The 18,982-nt window shown below is 36.0% G+C and overlaps 1 protein-coding gene across 20 annotated transcripts in view; it reads right to left on the bottom strand.

The window, feature by feature from the left end:
* SNAP91 (synaptosome associated protein 91) overlaps window positions 1-18,982 on the bottom strand; it is a 146,068-nt gene that overhangs the window by 13,264 nt on the left and 113,822 nt on the right. For 16 of the 20 annotated variants that reach the window (XM_045057803.1, XM_045057800.1, XM_045057792.1 and 13 more), the window contains 4 exons: window positions 13,329-13,463; window positions 11,526-11,675; window positions 7,725-7,755; window positions 6,649-6,760 (listed from right to left, as the gene is read on the bottom strand). In XM_045057803.1, the coding sequence (XP_044913738.1) occupies window positions 6,649-6,760; window positions 7,725-7,755; window positions 11,526-11,675; window positions 13,329-13,463 (428 nt within the window). The remainder of the gene's footprint in view (window positions 1-6,648; window positions 6,761-7,724; window positions 7,756-11,525; window positions 11,676-13,328; window positions 13,464-18,982) is intronic. The other 4 variants (XM_045057804.1, XM_045057791.1, XM_045057796.1 and 1 more) reach the window with 1 other exon arrangement.

The following is an 18,982-nucleotide window of genomic DNA, read 5'->3' on the forward strand; positions in this document are numbered from 1 at the left end:
TGCCATTAGTGACCTAGAGGGTATGTGCTAAGTGAAATAAGTCAGAGAAAGACAAATATCATATGATTTCACTTAAAAGTGGAATGTAAAAACCCAAACAAATGAACAAACAAAAACACGGATTCTTACATATGAAGAACTGGTAGTTGCCAGAGGGGAGGTGGATGGGTAAAAAGATGAAGGGAATTAAAGGGTACACACTTCTAGTTATGAAAAAAGTGCAGCATAGGGAATATAGTCAACAATAAAAAAAACTTATGCCACAGAAAAGCCCAGAACTGGATGGCCTCACTGGTGAATCCTATTAACTATAAAGAAGAATTAATATTAACCCTTCTCAAGCCGTACCAAAAAAAAAAAAAAAAAAAAGTTGTGGAATACTTCCTAATTATTGTTTGATGCCAGTATTGCCCTGACACCAAAGACAAACAAGGACATTAGAAGATTATAAATCAATATCCTTTATGAACACTGATGCAGAAATTCTTGACAAAATACGAGCATACTAAATCCAGTAGATATTAAAAGAATTATATGCCATGACCAAGTGGGATTTATCCTAGAAATGTAAGGTTGGCCCAGTCAATGTAATATGTCATATTGGTAGAATATATAAAAAAAAACCATAATCATATAAGTAGATGCAGAAAAAGCATTTGACAACATCCAACATCCTTTCACGACAAAAAACAAAAAAATCCACTCAACACACATGATAAGATAGGAAATTCCTCAACCTGAATAAGGGCATCTACAAAGAACACATGGCTATCATCATACTTAATGCTGAATGACTGAAAGCTTTCTCCTTAGAATAAAGACAAAGGTGCACTGGAAGTTCTAGTTGTGGCAATCAGGTAAGAAAGAAAGAAAAAGCATCCAGAAAGAAAAAAAGAAATTAAACAATCTCTATTTGTAGATGACATCACCTTATATATACAAATGCCTAAGGAATCAATATACCAAAAAACCCACTAGAACTAATAGACAAATTCAGCAAAGTTGTAGGATACAACATCAATATGCAAAAATCAGTGTAGTGTTCACTGTATGCTAGCAGTGGACAATAAAAAAATATAATTAAAAGGACAATTCATTTACAATAGCATTAAAAACAATAAAATACTTAGAATAAAATTAAGAAAAGAAGTACAAGACTTGGGGCATCTGGCTGGCTTAGTGAGAAGAGAGTGCAACTCTTGATGTTGGGGTCATGGGTTGGAGTCCCACATTGAGCAAAGAGATCACTAAAAAGAGAAACTTAAACAAAGGACAAGACTTGTTGAAACTTTGTTAAACAACTTGTTAAAACACTGTTGAAATAAAAAAGAGAAAGATATCCTGTGTCCAAGGATTAGAAGACGTAATATTGAGATAGCAATATTTCTCAATTGCTTTATACATTTAGTGTAATCCCTATCAAAATTTCAACTGCTTCTTTTGAAAAATGGACAATCTGAACCTAAAATTTTTGTGGGAATGCAAGAGATCCAGAATAGCCAAACAATCTTGAAAAAGAAGAACAAATTTGGAGGACTCACACTTCCTGGTTTTAAAATTTAATTCAAAGCTACATAAAAACAGTGATGGTACTGGCAGAAGGACAGACATATAAATCAATACAACAGAATAAAGATTCTGGAAATAAACCCAGACATCTATGGTCAACTGATTTTTGCCAAGGATGGCAAGGCCAATAAATGAAGAAGAGTCTTTTCAATAAATGGTTTTGGGAAAACTGTATTTCCACATGTAAAATAATGAATTTGGACCCCTGTGCCATACCATATATGAAAATGAGCCTAAAATAGGTAAAAGGGCTAATGTAAGAGAGAAAAGTATACAAACTCTTGGCAAGAAAAATAAGTGTAAATCTTCAAGATCTTGGATTAGGCAACTGTTTCTCAAATATGACACCAAGAGCACAAGCAACAAAAATAAATAAATTGAAGTTTATCAGAATTAAAATCTTTGAGGGCACCTGGATGGCTTAGTTGGTTAAACATCCAACTTCAGCTCAGGTCACGATTGAGTTCGAGTCCCATGTTGGGTTCTGTGCTGTCAGTGCAGAGCCTGCCTGGGATTCACCTGTCTCCCCCTCTCTCTGTCCCTGCCCAGCTCTCTCTTTCAAAATAAATAAATAAACTTAAAAAATTCAAATCTTTTGTGCATTAAAGGACACACACTATCAAGAAAATAAAAAGGCAACTCATAGAATGGGAGAAAATATTGGCAAATCATATACAGTATTTAATAAGTATCTAGTATCCAGCATACATAAAGATTTCTTAGAACTCAATAATAAAAAGACAGCCCAATCATAAAATGGGCAAAGGATATGAAGATATTTCTCAAACAAACAAACAAAAAAACCAAACAAACTAATGGCCAAGAAGCACATAAAAAAAAGCTCAATCTCATTTATCATTAGGGAAATCTGTATCAAAACCACAACTGAGACCCTACGTATTGCTGGTGGGGATGTAAGATGACGTGGCTGCTGTGGAAAAGTTTGGTAGTTCTTCAAAAGGCTCAGTGGAGAGTTACACATGACCTAGCAATTCCATTCGTAGGTATACACCCAAGAGAACTGAGGACATATATTCACACAAAAACTTCTTTACAAATTACAGAAGTATTTTTCATAACAGCCAAAAAGCAGAAATGACACAAATGCCCATCAGTTGAAGAAAGTGGTATATCCAAATTCAGCCATAAGAAATGAGGTACTGATACGTGCTACAACATGGATGAACCTTGAAAATGTCATGCTAAGTAAAAGAAGCCAGGCACCAAATGCTCCATATTATAGGAGTCTGATGATATGGAATACCCAGAATAGACAAATCTATAGAGTAAATTATTAGATGCCAGGGGATAGGGAGAGGTGGAAATTCAAAGGGATTGTGTTTCTTTTTGGGGTGGTGGAGCTATTCTGGAGTTAGACAATAGTGACAGTTTTAAAACACTGTAAATATACTGAAAATCACTGAATATATACTGAATGAATATTCACTTTAAAGTTGTGAACATGGAGAATTTAATGTTTATGTAAATTTTATCAAAAAAATTAAAAACAAAACAGGTAAACAGGTATTATACTTCAGATTCACTCCTTACTCATCATTTCAACAGGTTAGGTAATAGGCTGTTCAGAATCATATCATTTATCAGGATTGAATTATACAATGATAACTGTATTATTTACCAGAATTGTTATCATTAGAACTTCAGGCTATGAAAAAAAAAAAGATTTTTGTTAGTTATCAAAATAAAATGAACTTGTGGAAATTGCTGATCAAATAAATAGGTCAAATAATTTAAATATAGTCTAAGTTTTCCATTTTGCTTGAACAGATTAACCCTTAATAATTTACTCCCCAAATATTATTTGTCCTAAGGTTCTTTTTTATTTATTATTATTGTTTTCTTTTCAACATTTTACTGAATGCTTCATATGTAGGCACACGAAGGTTAGTTGTTTTTAGGGAAAGAAATGTGGATTCTGTGGCCCCCTGCCAAATGCATATGTTTCTGAACTGCAAGAATCTTCCCAGTTTGTAGGATGGAAACTTAAGTGAGTATTGGAAAACAGGAAAAAGTAATTCTGGAAGCACAGGGCTTTTGATGGCCATGACGACAGAGCCCTGCCAGCAGACATGTTTAAAGTATTCAAGTCCTGTTAAGATTTTTAGATCTAACTTGAGTTCTATGATCTGAAAAATTCTACAGCTGTACCTCCAAGCAGCAGTTGAGGGAAATCTGAAACAAACTGGGAAGGTAACCTTAGCTCTTCTCTATCAATAGAAACTTTAGAAGGCAGCAGAAGGATGCTCACCCTCACACCTGCTCTTTCATCTCCTACTCAAAAGGAGAGGCCTGCAGATTACCAGAGGACACGGAAACACTGCTTTGCTGCTTCTGAGGCAGAAGTTTTATTTCAGTTGTCTCTTTTCTTTTGCTTGAATGTGCTTAAAAAAAGAGACTCAGACATATTTTAAGGAATAGGGAAGCGGAAGCAGCATTTTATGAAAGAACGGGGTGGAGAGAAGAAGCCAGAGGCCTTCTTATGTAATTAAGCCAGAATAATTTCTTAAGTCAAAGCAAAGCCAGAGCTTTGTTATAGAAGAAGAGCTTTGCAGTAAATGGGTAAATGGCAGTAAATTTATATAGACAACATATAAGACTTAGAGTTAATGAAGATAAAATAACTCTGCATTTGACCGCCTTTATATTGTTGTCTAAAAAGTCAAGGAAAATAACAAAAAAACAAAGAAACAGAACAACATGTGACTCTGCCTTCCTGATAAATTATTTCTGTTGGTCTCCTTTCTCTTTCCACAGCTGTTGTGGATACTTTATGCTAAAGTGTACTGTCTTTTACTTCCTGGAGTTTAATTACTAACAACATCTTCTGCTTCATAAATAAAAATAAGGAGTTTGGAATTAAAAAAAAAAAAAAAAGAGAATATCAATCTCATTCTCAGTGACGGTGCCTGCTAATCAGATAATGAGTAGCCTTGTTGTCCTGAAGAAGCAGACGAGCTGTAAATTAAGTATCTGATGAATCTGTAACCTTGTATGGTGAAAATCTTGATCTCAGGAGAGGTGCTGACCAAGGAAGGTCTCCAACTTAATACTATTTATTACTAAAGTAGTTCTCCCTCCTTCTGCTTCTTGGTTAAATGGCCTCATTGTTTAGTGACCGCCCCATTAAGAAACCCGGGCAACCACTGTCTTGTAGCTTCATTCACAGTGATCCCCTGTGTGGATTCTACCTGAGATTTTCTTCCTTGTCTTCCTTTCCACCCTCACCTGTGGTTCTCAACCACTTTTTGGTTTATTCTTTTTTTAAGCCTACAGCTTATCTGCCAGATACCCAAGCTTTCCTCCAGTCTATCTTTAAACTCTGTTATCACTGTAACTGTTCTGAAATTAACCTGTTAAAAAACAATGAAAAGTTTAAGCCTGCTGATAAGGGCAATACACTAAAGTATAAACTTCTCAGAACAACACATGACGTCTCTTTAGACCTCTTTTAGAGAGAATAAGAAAATTAGTTTCTTTAATTTGGTAATGATAATATAAATTGTGAAATTTAATGTCAATATGTGGTATTCACTGATGAGATAACAAAAGGCAAGCTGAGGGCAAAAATCTCCCCAAGGTGGGAGAGGGACATATTTAATATTTCTCAGGCACTCAAGACTGCCCAGGAACAAAGGAAGGAAAAAGCCAATGGTTAACTGCTAAAGATCACAGTCATGGAGGACATGAAACTTCATCAGTTTGTCACTGTCTTAATGACTTACAAGAAAAGCACAATCTTGAGAATAGTCAGACCTCCAGAAACCTATAGACTCAATTTCCTGGAGCCCTAATGTCACCTTCCCTTCCGTAAGACAGAAAACCCTATTATAATCAGTCACTCCTCACACTTACAATGCGGCTTTTTCTGCCCATGGGTCCTATCTCTGTACTTCAATAAACAACTTTTTTGCACCGTAAAATATCTCAAAAATTCTTTCTTGACGTTGGGCTCGGTGATCCCACATCAGTATAAATTGTAGTTTGATTAATAGTATTAGTATTGTTTAGTGGTAAATTTTAGTTCAAATGGCCCTTTTCAGATTGGTTTACACTTATTTATAAAATTATAATAAAACTTTATATATAAAAACATTACTATTTATCAAATTATTCAAAAGAAAACATGTTTTAAATTCTATAATTCAGGTATTGAAATTAATTTATGGAGCATGATTAATTTTAATAAAGTCTACCTAAAATGTTTATATTCTAATTTATACTAATTCACTTCTATGCATGTTTGGCTGGGGTTGGTGGGTGATGGTTAGGAATTAATTCAGGCAACAAGGAAAGGTTTGCATCAAGAAAGCCTTAGTAAAGAGTGACTTAGGTGAAGGTAGTAAGCAAAGCTGAAAAATTACAACTGAGCTTGGGAAACAGTGACTAGCCCAGGTTAGCCAAAAATGGAGCATATACAGGAAAACAGTAAATTTTGCTGCCTTAGGAAACATCCTTTTTGTGGTAACAAATCTCACAAAGTGATAGTCTTTACTTCCAGTGATACACTCTTTCCCAGAGTGAATGATTGGTATTAATAGAAATTTAATACACAAACATGAAATCTATTTAAATTTTATAGAAAAGATGGTGTTAGTATTTCAGTTTAAAAAGTGGTAAGCAGAATTAACAGAGTTTTAAAATCAAAGTCCATTTACACAACAGAAAACTGCCCAATCTTTCTGGTAAGAAAAAAAAAGTTTTCGTTACTTCTTAAGACAATTAGGCGACTTGGGCAAGAAATGGGAGCAAAATATGGATAATTACCAGTGATACTGAATTATTTTGAAAAGTTATTTCCATAACTGTACAAATATAGAAGTAATATCTAAAGAAGCATAAATACTATTTTGAAATAATGAAAATTAAAAAATGGGCCATAATCTATTAATAGAAAGTCAATGAAATTTGCATTTTGGTAAATATCGCATCCTGCTTATGTCCCCTCAATGTGGATGAAAAAGTACAATGTCAGTAGCAAACCTAAACAAAGTGCACTCTGTTCCATGCTTGGAAACTGGCAAATTGTCAGCACTGCCCTGGGCCCTGGTGGCTACGTACCAAAGGTGCACTTGGTGGAACACCTGCTGACCAGGTTGCAGGGGCGACTTTGGGCTGCCAGTTGGCTCCACCCGTCAACTTTTTCTCTCCAGCATTCCACTGAAGGTCGCCCCTAAAATCAAGCATGCAAAAAACAAACACATGTATTAAAAACACACTACTCAGAAAACAATGTGTGTGGCTCCTTAGATACTTTTATTTGGGATTAGATGTAGTCTGTTTAAGGCAAGTGGTAATAAAGAGAACAAATTAAACTTATAGAGGAGTCTTACTGTATTGTATCTAAGACAGTATAAAAAAGCATTTGATAAAAAATCATTTAGAGTTTGGATCTCAATATTTATTGAGCCTCTATAGATGCCAGGCACTGTTGTAAGCACTTGGGATTATTAGTGAAGAAAACGAAGATCCTGATCCTAGAGGAACATGCATTCTTCCAATAGAAGAATGTGCCACAAAATTCAACCAAATTCCTCACTGGTTACAAAAACTTCCAAATATCATAAATACTGTATACTTTATCAAATATCTGTAGTTTGTTTCATCCATCATGGCACTTCTTCTAGATGTGGGAGGGTTCATCAGAAGGTTTCACACAACTGCATCATGACTACAACCTGCCTTACAGTGACTGTCAGATATATCTACTGTAAAATGCATCCCAATTTCAAAGGTACTGAAATGTGCATCTAAAGAGAGGGTACATCGTTGACCATTCTTTCTATCCTTCCTTAAAATTGATCCTCCATGACAGACTTTTAAAAACTAATGTTAGCTAGGAATAGTGTTCTAGAATTTAAAGCTATTAAAGCATTCAAACCATAATTCTGAAGTATTTCTAGCTATAATTTAGTGACAATCTTGGAGACCAAAATAGATTGTTCCTTTTCCTTGCAGAGCCAACAGTTTGGAGGTTCCAGTAGAATAATAACAAAAACAAGAGTCCAGAATGCAATAAAAACCAATTTTGAAATTACTGAGCTCGAGAATGAGTTATTACTCCAATGCATTTAATCGTCTCAAATAAATGTAAATACACTGCCACAAGAAAACCAGATAATTTCAAAAACACTTACTTTTTCGATGTGGTACCAGAAATTCCAAGATCTATAAAAGGATAAAAGAAAAAAGAACTTAAACCTCTATACTCAGCTTAAATGATATGACATTTAAAAGATCAAAGAGAGTTCTAGAAAAAGTCCACATTTTGCCTAAGAATGACTGTATTCAATTTTACAAAGGAGAAACTATGTTAGGAAACATGTTCAGAAATCTAACATTTTCTTTTACTTCACATTATACTTAAGGATCACATTTTAATGTCAGCTGGTATCTAGGAAAGAGTAAACACAGCACGCTTGAGACTGTTCTCTTAGAAAGGCCTATGTGGCTGGCATCTAGGAACCCGGCTTAGTAAACTGTTCTCCATGCTGCGGTAATACTTTTCCTAATGATAAGGGTGGCTACTGTGTCTAAACTGTTTGTACAAACAATGTGGTTTATGCTGAACACCTGCCTTCCTTCTTTCTGCGAGACTGAAATTTTGGGCTGTGTTAAGCAGAGTGCCTACATGATCAGCATCCGATAAAAGACCTGGGTGTGGAGTCTCTACAGGGCTTCCCTGGGCAGAAATATCACATGTGTTGCTGCATTTTTGTATCCTTTCCCCTCATGGGAAGGAGAGAGCATAAGGAAGTCGGTATATGGATACTTCCAAACTTGCCTGTGTCTTTTGCCCTAATGATCCAGCTGTATGTCCTTATTATGCTGCTGTGATAAATCTTAGCTGTGAGTACAACTATGTGCTGCTGAGTCCTCTGAATTCTAGTGGATCTCTGAATGTGAAGGTGGTCTTGGGGACTCCTGACATAATTGGCTTACTCATTCCACTCTAATCTCAATTCACTGATTACTTCAGCAAATATTTATTGAGCCTCCATAGACGCCAGGCACTGTTGTAAGCCCATAGGATACATTAGTAAAGAAAACAAAGATCTTGATCCTAGGGGAATGTGCATTCTAATAGAGTGAGATGGAGAATAAAACAACAAAATAATAAAGTAAATTATGTAGGCTACTACAAGGTGATAGGAAAGCCTACGGAAATAAGCAAAGGAAGAGCAGGGCACAAGGGATCTGGTCAGGTAGGATGAGGGTGATGGGCATTAAACAGGGTGTTCAGGGAAGGCCTCAGGGAGGTGAGATTTGAGCAAAGCTGGGCAGAGATGTATGGGAAGAGCTTCTAGACTAGTTATACGGTATGCTCTGTAAGGGTAACTGTTTCAGGTCTGGAGAAACTGCCAAACTGTTTTCCACAGTTGCATTTTCACCAGCAACGCTAGAGTTTCAATGTCTCCACATTCTCATTAGCACTGTTTTTTTTCTTTTGTTTTTGTTTATTTTTTTTTTTTTTAATTATGGCCATCCTAATGGGTGAGAAGTGATATCTCATGTGGTTTAGATACGCATTTCCCAGATGACTGGTGTGGAGCATCTTTTCATGTGCATATTGACCATACATATATCTTCTGTGGAGAAAGACCTATTCAAATCATTTGGCCACTTTAAAATTGGGTTATTTGGGGGCACTTGGGTGGCTCAGTCGGTTGAACATCCGAATCTTGATTTTGGCTCAGGTCGTGATCTCACCGTTCGTGAATTTGAGCCCGACATCACATAGGGCTCTGCGCTAACCCTGCAAAGCCTGCTTGGGATTCTCTCCCCACCCCCCCCTGCCCCTACCCACTCACTTTCTCTCTCTCTCAAAATAAATAAACTTAAAAAAAATAAAATTGCGTTATTTGTATTTTCATTATTGAGCTGTAAGAGTTCTTTATTTATTCTGGGTATAAGTTCCTTAGCAGATATATGTTTTACAAATACCTTCTCCCATTCTGTGGGTTATTTTTTTTACTTTCTTGATAGTGTCATTTGCAGCACAAAAGTTTTTAATTTTAACGTAGTTCTATTTATCTATTTTGATCTATCGTTGCTTGTGCTTTTGGTGTCATATCTAAGAACATTATCCAATCCAAGGTCATGAAGATTTGTTTACTAACACATTTTCTTCTAAGAGTTTTATAGTTTTGGCACTTACGATCCATACAGTTCTATGATCCACTGTGAATTATTTTGCAGTAAGCAAGATATCTAATTCCATCCTTCTGCACGTGGATGTCCAGCTATCCTGACACCATTTGTTGGAAAGATAATTCTTTTCCCATTGAACTGTATTGGCAACTTTGGTGATAACCAACTGACCACAGATGTATGCTTATTTCTAAACTGTTATTCTATTCCACTGAGGTATATGCCCATCCCTAGGCAATACCACTTCTCTTAATTACTATAGCTTTGTAGTAAGTTTTAAAATCACTAAATGTGAGTCTTTCAAGGTTATTCTTCTTAGAATGTTTGTCTATTCTGGCTTCCTTGCATTTTCATACGAATTTTAGGTTCAACTCATCAAGCTCTATAAACAAGGAAACTGGAATATTGATAGGGGGTATGTAGATCTTTTTTTTTTTTTCAGTTTTGGAAGATATTTTATTAAAAAATACTTCACTTTTACTTAAAATGAAAATCAGTGGTTTTTTGGGGGAGGTTGTTATATTTCTATACATGTTGATAAATACATGAATTCATGTAATCATTACTATAAACAGGACACAGCAATTTAATTACTCAAAAATATTCTTTCTTGCTACCCTTTGCAATCAAAACTGTACTCTCAGGGGCTGGAGGTATAAATCCTTATTTTTGAAGGAGAATCTGGATCATACATTGCAGTGCCAGTGAAAGCAGTTACGACTGCCAACTGTCCTTCAGTGAGTTGAAATTTTAGTGTAGGAACAAATACTCAAATCATCTCTCCATGGGTGTCCTCAAAGCATTTTCATGGATGCCCACACCAGGGACAATGAATGTGAAAAATATGTCCATTGGATAATGCATAGGAAAAAAAAAAAGTCTGTATCAAGGATCTGCCAAAGCCTTGAGAAAAGTGAAAGGTATCGGCAGTGTGAACCCATTCACCTTAATAAAGAATCAAATTCAGGGTTAAAAGGAAAGGCAAGTCTTTATACTAGCTGCCCTCATCTCCTAGGACTCTCTCTTTACCCATCTCTAGCCTCTGGTCTCCTTATTATTCCTCAAATATGACAGGCAGTTTTCTGCCCCAATGCCTTTGCACTGGCTATCTTCTCTGCCTGCAAATATTCTCCCTCAGATCCATGTGGTTCATTCCTTTACCTTCAGATCTTTGCTCAAAATATACCTTCTCAGGGAACCCAACTCCCCTCTGCAGTGTTCCCAACTCCTCTTCGCCCGGTCTGTTTCTTCCCCAGAATGCTTATGACCTCATGTACTACAGAACTTACTTATTTCACACCGTTTCTCCCCTTCCTGAGCACCATAAGAACAGAAATTTATACCTGTTTTGTTCACTGATTTAGCCTTAGAGCCTGGAAGAGTGCTTGGTAGTCAGTAAATATTTGTTGAATGAGTAACCAAAATTCACATGGATGGTCAATTGTCATTATTTCAGTATTTAAGTTCCTCTGTGTTCTTATTTCCAAGTGAAATGAAAAATTAAGTACTTAGTATACATAATGTACTTGGTTTGACGCTTGCGTATGCTCTCTATCCCTTTAGTAATTTATACTAAAAACGGCATGGGTTCTGCTTGTGAAACAATGGCACAACAATTGTCTATCCTTCAAGGAACTGTACTGGGTAGAACATTAAGAATTTCTGTCCGCTCCTTGATATACTCACCCGTAAGTGAATCCAGAAACAAATATATACGAAAGGATAGAGAACAAAAATTCACATATGATACAGTAAAAAACCCAACAACAAACAACTGTATTACTCACTGCCTACTAAGCTGGCAAGAGATGAATCAAGGTCACTCCCAAGGGCTTTGCTTGCTGCCATGGCTGGACTGGGGGGTACCATTGAGATGGGTGCGGGCTGCCCGGCTGGTGCCATGGTTGGCATCAGTAGATCACCTAGACCATCAAACACTAAAAATCAAATAGACCAGAGTCAGAATAATTGAAAAAATAAGAACATATGCAAACTTAAATGGAAACTGTCTTTTGAAAAACTATAAAACAAGTGAATGTACAATCTTACAAAAGAAGGCATGTAATTCACACTTTTTATGACTGTAACACGTAAAAGAACATGTCTACATATGTCTACCCATAAAGTACAGAAATACTAGTAAACATAGATAAAGATGGAAAAAAATCTGTGTAATGTACAGGAAAGAGCACAGATTTTGGGGTTGGAATTAGGCTCAGTTTAGTTGCATGCCTCACTAACTGTGTGAATTTGAGAAAATCACTGTCTGAGCTATAGTTTTCTCCTCTGAAAACTAATGGGAAGAATACTACTACCACATGGTCCTGTTGTCAAGATCAAATTAGATAATATATGTCATGTCTTTATTATAATGCTTGCTCTATATAGGCACTCAATAAGTGGTACTCTTATTAAAAACAATCACTAAAATACTTTTTTATTGAAAATGGTAGTAATTTACAGCAAAGCCTAGATAATGTACTCTCAGATCCTACAATGCTTATTTTGTTTTCTTATAATGCTTATCTTTAAAACAATTCTAAATGAGAAATAAGGCTAGATCTCCTAGTTTCTTATGAAGTTAGTGGTGGAATAAAACCTGATCTAATAGTTAATACCTAGTAATGAGTATATGACAAACAGTTGACCATATTTTAGAAGTAAAAAATTGTGACCCTCTCCCTCCTCATTATAGTAATCAATTTAGGTTCTAACTTTCAAGGAATGTTTAAGGGAAAAACTATTTTAAACATTAGAAATCATTCTATTATTGATGTTTCCTAATCACTATGTAACCAGTCACCACTTGTTTCATTCCTCGAATACAGAAAGACCATTCAAAATGCAGACTCAAAAGATCTACATAAATTGTTGCTAATATCTTACCCGCGTCAAAATTTTTGTGGGTAGTTTTTGTTAAAGAACTTCGAATATTTACCACAAACACTACCATACGGTAATTCTAAATTGGAAAGGGACAGCATTCAACTAGGCACTGGCAATAGAAGCAACCAAATTGTCAGGCAGGGGATATATTTAGGGTGTTTCTGAAGCACATTTAATTGCCAAAAACTCACCAATTGAAAATTTGTAGTAAGGACCCAGCATGGGAAGAGTAGAATGGAAGAGAATACAAACAAAATGACAGCAGGATGAAAGATTAAAGGCAGGCAAAGAATACTATTTGTGTCTCAACTTCATAAAACCGAGGGCCATGCAAGCTTCAGAGGGTGTAAGCAGTAGCAGTTGGGAGTGTCCACACATTCAGATACTGCATAAAATGTTTGTTTTCCCTTAACTGTCTCTAAACCATGTGCACGTAAGCTCATGCAAACAGATGGTGTGTGTGCCGTTAGATCTCTGCTAAAAATTTAAAACAGAAACACAGAAAAGGATTACAGGTTATCCTTAAATCTTCTAAAATGTACTGAAATATTTACTTAAAACACAGAATAAAAGATTTATTAAAGTTTTAAAACCAGGTCGCCACTCAGTATTTGCTTATGAGTTTTCTGATATCACACTAACCTTAGGTGGTATATTTTATAATCAGAACAAACACAAAGAATGTTTGAAAGTCACTGCCTCACCTGATGGATCAAAGGAGCTGCTGCTAGAAGTTGAAGGCGTTGTTCCAAAAGCTGCTTCGAAATTGGGCTGCAGCAGGTTATTCTGAGCTGGAGTCACCGGTGATGGAGAAGGGGCCATAAAAGAACCCCCAAATCCTGGGGGGAAAAAACAGTTCCAGAAAAATATAAGCAGAAACAACTAAACGTAGGTAAAGGCAAGAAAAACAGAGTCAGGAAGAGTTACAGAAGACTGAGAAGGAATCGAATGCAGGTAGATGAGAAGTCAATGAAACCTGGAAGTTAGTTTTTTAAAAGTTTTTTCACATATTTTGATATCTGTCATGTATTTTTAAATGATTTTTACTGATTTTCTAAAATTCAAGTATAACATTCAGTGTTTTACTAGTGTTTCAGGTATATAATACTGTGAATCAACAATTCTATACATTAGTCAGTGGTCATCGTGATAAGTATTCTCTTTAATCCCTATCAGCTACTTCACCTATCTCCCCCCCACCGCGCCCCCCACCCCCAATCTCCCCTCTGGAAACTGCTGGTTTTGTCATAATACATGAGACATTAATACATGTCATTAATACAATGAGATCTAATTTAATTAGAAATGAAATAGCATATAAGAATATATCTCAACCCTGGCTGAGAGAACCTGGGGCAACCAAATCTATCATTACAATGGAGCTACACAGAGCTAAGAAGGTCCCAATAGGGTTCAAATGGAGATAATTTCAATACATTAAAATTTTGATTCTTCAAATCACAGTATCAGGGAGCTAGAAAATGCTCAGTTGTACACACTGGCTAAGTATAATAATAAAATATAAATCATAAAAATATTCATGCACTCTGCCACCAAATCCTTCTTAACATCTTTCATACATGTTCTTATCCCATTGCTGCTACTGCTAAGTGTGGGCTTCCCTCACTCAGCTCTCAGGATTCATCAATAGCCACCCAGAGGGGCTTCCTGCCTCTAGTCTGGACCTCCTCCAATCTAGTCTCTGCAGTGCAGCTAGAGTGATCTTTCTGAGTGGAAAATGCTGACAAAGTTACTTCTCTAAATAGTGTCCTTCAATGGCTCTCCATAACTTTCAGATTCATCTAATGCAGATTCCTTTGCATAGTAATCAAGCTCTTCTGTCTCTGTTCCCTGCCCCTTCCCTGCAAACTAGATTGCATCCATAACACCATCATGGTGACTCAGATGCCTACTCCAGGAAGGCCTCTTGGACTGATACTGTCACCCACTACTATCAGGCACAGCTATGCCCACTCCTCCCACCCCAAGTCCAAGTGAGTTAGTTACATGCTCTGCCTCTGTGCCCTCTGCATCTGATACATATCTTCATCCTATTCCCATCATATGTCTTTATTTCCACCCCCAAACCCCACTTTGGGGATGGCTTTTTGGTATCAGGAACTGTCTCCTCCTGTTTTTCACTAATCAGCACAATGCCTAAAACACTGGATTAATGTTTACTGAATAAGGACACTTTTGAATAGAAAAGGTGGGGAAAAATCAGAGGCCACTGTAAAGCAACCAAAATTCAAATTATCTTTTAAAGGCTGGAAGCAAATAATTTCTCTCAACAGATAGAAGCAGAAGCAAAGCTCTCTCTGTATTGCTTCTTTATGAAACATACAACTGGAGAAGGCAGCAATTTCTTAATAGAGGATTCTCTATTATTAAAGAATTTTATTACTTCCAGAAGTCTTTTCTATATTTAGTTTGGGTGTAAATATTCCCTTCTAATCTAGTTGCATCTTTTCTTTTTCGGAAACTTCTTGCAAAAACATAACAAATGCTTTAAAAAATCCTTAAGCTTACATTCTGTAAAACCAGTTTATAATACTGAAAATGACTTTCACTGAAATTCTCTGATTACTATTTTCTAAAGCAGACAATTAATGTTCAAGTCATGTTGTTCCTGGATATTGATAATGACACAAGTTTAGGCTTTCCTTATAGATGTATGAAAACAATGCAACTCAGAAAACTGTTACCTAATAGAGGATGGTCTTTAAAGTTCACAGTGGCTACCTGAGGTGACCTTTAGGATTTTAGTAACATAAGCATTGAAGAAAAGACATTCTCTAGATCTTTAAGAATACTATGAAGCAAGGATGGGTGAGAAGTAATTATTTTTGTGGATAGGATCGTTTGGTTTTAAGGAGATTGACGGCTGTGTTAATGCTGAGTGTCTTGAAACATACCACACCTCAAGTTGGAAAATGGCTGTGATTAATTTAGGCAATTTTTCTTTGGTGTGGTTCTCTTTGATATAGGTGAATGCGGAGAGAATTGTTCTCGAATCTCAGTTTCTTAAAACTTGGCCAAGAAGAGAAAACTTATTGTAGAATCATAGCATATTAGTGTTGGAGAAAGCATTGGATCATCTGATTCAATCCTGTCTATCACTAGAAGTGATGCAAAGGGAAGTTAACATATCCACCCAATATTCAGTAGTAGAAAGGGAAAAACATGCATTTACAACACAGGGCTCATGTACTTAGTGCTACTGAGTTTCATAACATAAGCAGATCACATCCATAGGTGAATAAATAATGAAAAAAAATTAGCCCCTTCTTCGAGAAAGCTTAAACCTTTAAGAAAGGGAAAAGCTAACACTGTCATGGGGCTCACCAAGTTCTAAACATTTTTACTTTCATTATTATTTTTTAATTTTTTAAATGTTTATTTATTTTTGAAGGAGAGAGAGACAGAGCATGAGCGAGAGAGGGGCAGAGAAAGAGGGAGACAGAGAATCTGAAGCAGGTTCCAGGCCTGTCAGCACAGAGCCCAACACGGGGCTCGAACTCACAAACCGCAAGATCATGACCTGAGCCGAAGTCGGACGCTTAACCGACTGAGCCACCCAGGTGCCCCTAAGAATTTTTAAAGGTTGAACCATACAAACCATATGAATTGTCAATATTTGACCATTTTGGTCCTACAAAAATAGCAGGATTATATTGTTCAACCCAAAACATACATTAGCTCATTTCATCCTCACCCCAACTCTATGAAGTTTCGCAGATGAAAATACTGAGGCCAGAGAGGTTAAATAATCTGCCCAAGGCCAAATGATGGCAAGTAAGAGAGAGGATTCCACACAGGAATCTTCCAGAGCTTGGGTTCTTCACCACAATACTACACGCTTCATTTCCACAGCCAGGAGTAACATCAGAGTTGTACTCTTCCTGTGGCTTATGAAGTTGACAGAGATCTAGAAAGATGACTTTTCCCATTATGCTCAGTTCTGTGCATTATGCTCAGTATGTGCCCTCATAAATCTAAACTAATTGAAAAGCTATAAAGTGCTATAAAATAGCCAACTGATTATCTTAAAGAAAAAAAATCTATTGTTATACTTTAAATGAACTATAGATATTAATGAGGGGAACAACTCCTGTTAAGTGAAAATTTTTAGAGCCCTGGAATAGAGGTAAGAAAACTCACACCACTAGTACTTCTTTCTATATGGTTCTAAGTTACATTAAGAAAGATATTCTATGGAATTTAAGCTAATAATCAATAGGCTTCCAGACATCCTGCAGGCATATTTGGACTGTCCTACACTATAATGAATCACCAACTATCTTCAAGTGCTCAACCATCTATAGACACACTGCCTTTTGTCACAGATACTTAGTCTTATGAATCTATCTTTCTAAGGGGAACAGACTATACACTTAAGGAAGTTCTATTAACAGATATATCAAAATTGATGGCCACAGTCAATATAATAGATCAGTTGGGTCAGGAGAGTAAAAAATTAAAACTACTGGTAGTCTTCTTTTATGTTAAAGATGATGCCATCTCAATTACTCTGTCATATAGTCAGTTATTAACACATTCTATTTACTAAGATCAATCTGAGATAGTATTTCTAGGATTAACAGCCTGAGAGTCTTTAGTCTGACACATTTCAGACTGTCTCCCACCCCCACAGAGTATGAAAGAATTGGTTCTCTGTAGACCTTCTCATTTAGTGGCTATTATTAGTTATTAACTCCACATTGAACATTTTTATGTTTTAAAAATCAATTTAAAGACCTCTGCGGCTCTGCTAAAAAGTCATCTATGTCATGTGGTTAACAGAGAATACAAAAACTACAAATGGCCTCAAAGACTGGCCTGTATGATTTCCTGCCTTGAGAATTAAACATAGGATGTGGCCCATTCCTACACTAGTACAAATTTATGGGCAGTCACCCCAGAACTGTGACTATAATGGAAGAAAATGGTTTTCTTGCTTGCTGTCAACCTCAGAAGTTAGGTAAAATCTCCCTTAATCATCCACTTTTACATCTGTCATCCAGAAATCTATATATTTCAAACATCTATATTTTCATTTGGTATATCTGAAGAGGCGTTTGAGAGCTTTATTACTCACTGTATGAAATAATATTTCCATTTGTTTGATAGAAACTTAACTTTCAAGTTTCTAGTCAGATTCCACCTGAGCTATGGATAATATCTATATCTTATCAGTAATCTCAATGATTTGGAACGATTATTCTTTAAGTCTGTCCTCTTTGGCCAAAACAGTTGTCTCTTCTAGAATATTGTCTAGTTTCACCATTCTGGGTACACCAAACAGAACTTGAAATTTTTACTCAAGGGGCAGAAGACGACTAAGATGATATTTCACGCATAGTTCAGTTCTGGAGTTGGTATTATTTGACAGTTCTAGAAGAGTAAATTAGAATAAAAAATAGCCAGTTTTTATGAGAGATATGCCCAATTTAAAAGACTGTCCGTTTGATCTTTTTTTTTCTAGTTTTAAATTACATATCAATTTTTGACAAAGCTTTCCCCCCAATTTGAGATGATTCTTAATTTTTGGTTTAAAAATTCTAAAGATCATTTTAACATTTAATTATACTACATATTTATTACATTTACCCTGTGACTTACATGTAAATTTATTCCCTCAAAAAAACCTGGGGAGCAAGAGCCCTGTTCAAAAACCAACGTTACTTTTAAAGAGTCTACACCTTCCATTACTGGGTCTGTGTATTATTTTTCTTTTTTATTCTCTTACAAAACAGTCTTATTAACAAAAGCCAGTAATTCAAGATTCTAGAGACTCATGAAATACAACTTTCCCTCCCGCTTTTTTTTGTTTTTGTTTTTGGTTCAAATTCTTACTTTGAACATGACATTTGTGGATTTCCTTGTGATCTATGATTGGGCTCATTTATCTTTAGGGAAAAAAAAAAAGCTTCCTCTTTATTGTGGACTTGGCTGCTCTCTCCCTATACACACACACACACACACACACACACACACACACACACACACAAGTATAACACACATGTTAAGCCTCACTGCAAATTATCATAACATAGTACCCCAAATATTTGTTCTACCATTGATATTCATTCAACAGAAATGTCTGGGCAGTCTGAAAACTCTGAAATAGCTGCTGTCAGCTGGATTTAATGTATAAATGTAACTGGGATTTTATAATGTGTACTTTAGCAAGTTTTTTTGGCTAGGAAATTTGCTTCTAGTTCATAGTACAAAATTATATTAATATTCCATGATATTCTTCAATGAGAACATGGATTCTTGCTGTGTTACCTGAATATGAGAAATGTTTCTAAATAAGCAAAACAGAAGTATGAAAAACCAGTCCAAATACTTAAGA

Source organism: Felis catus, chromosome B2 (genome assembly GCF_018350175.1).
Source record: "Felis catus isolate Fca126 chromosome B2, F.catus_Fca126_mat1.0, whole genome shotgun sequence".
Classification (NCBI taxonomy): domain Eukaryota; kingdom Metazoa; phylum Chordata; class Mammalia; order Carnivora; family Felidae; genus Felis; species Felis catus.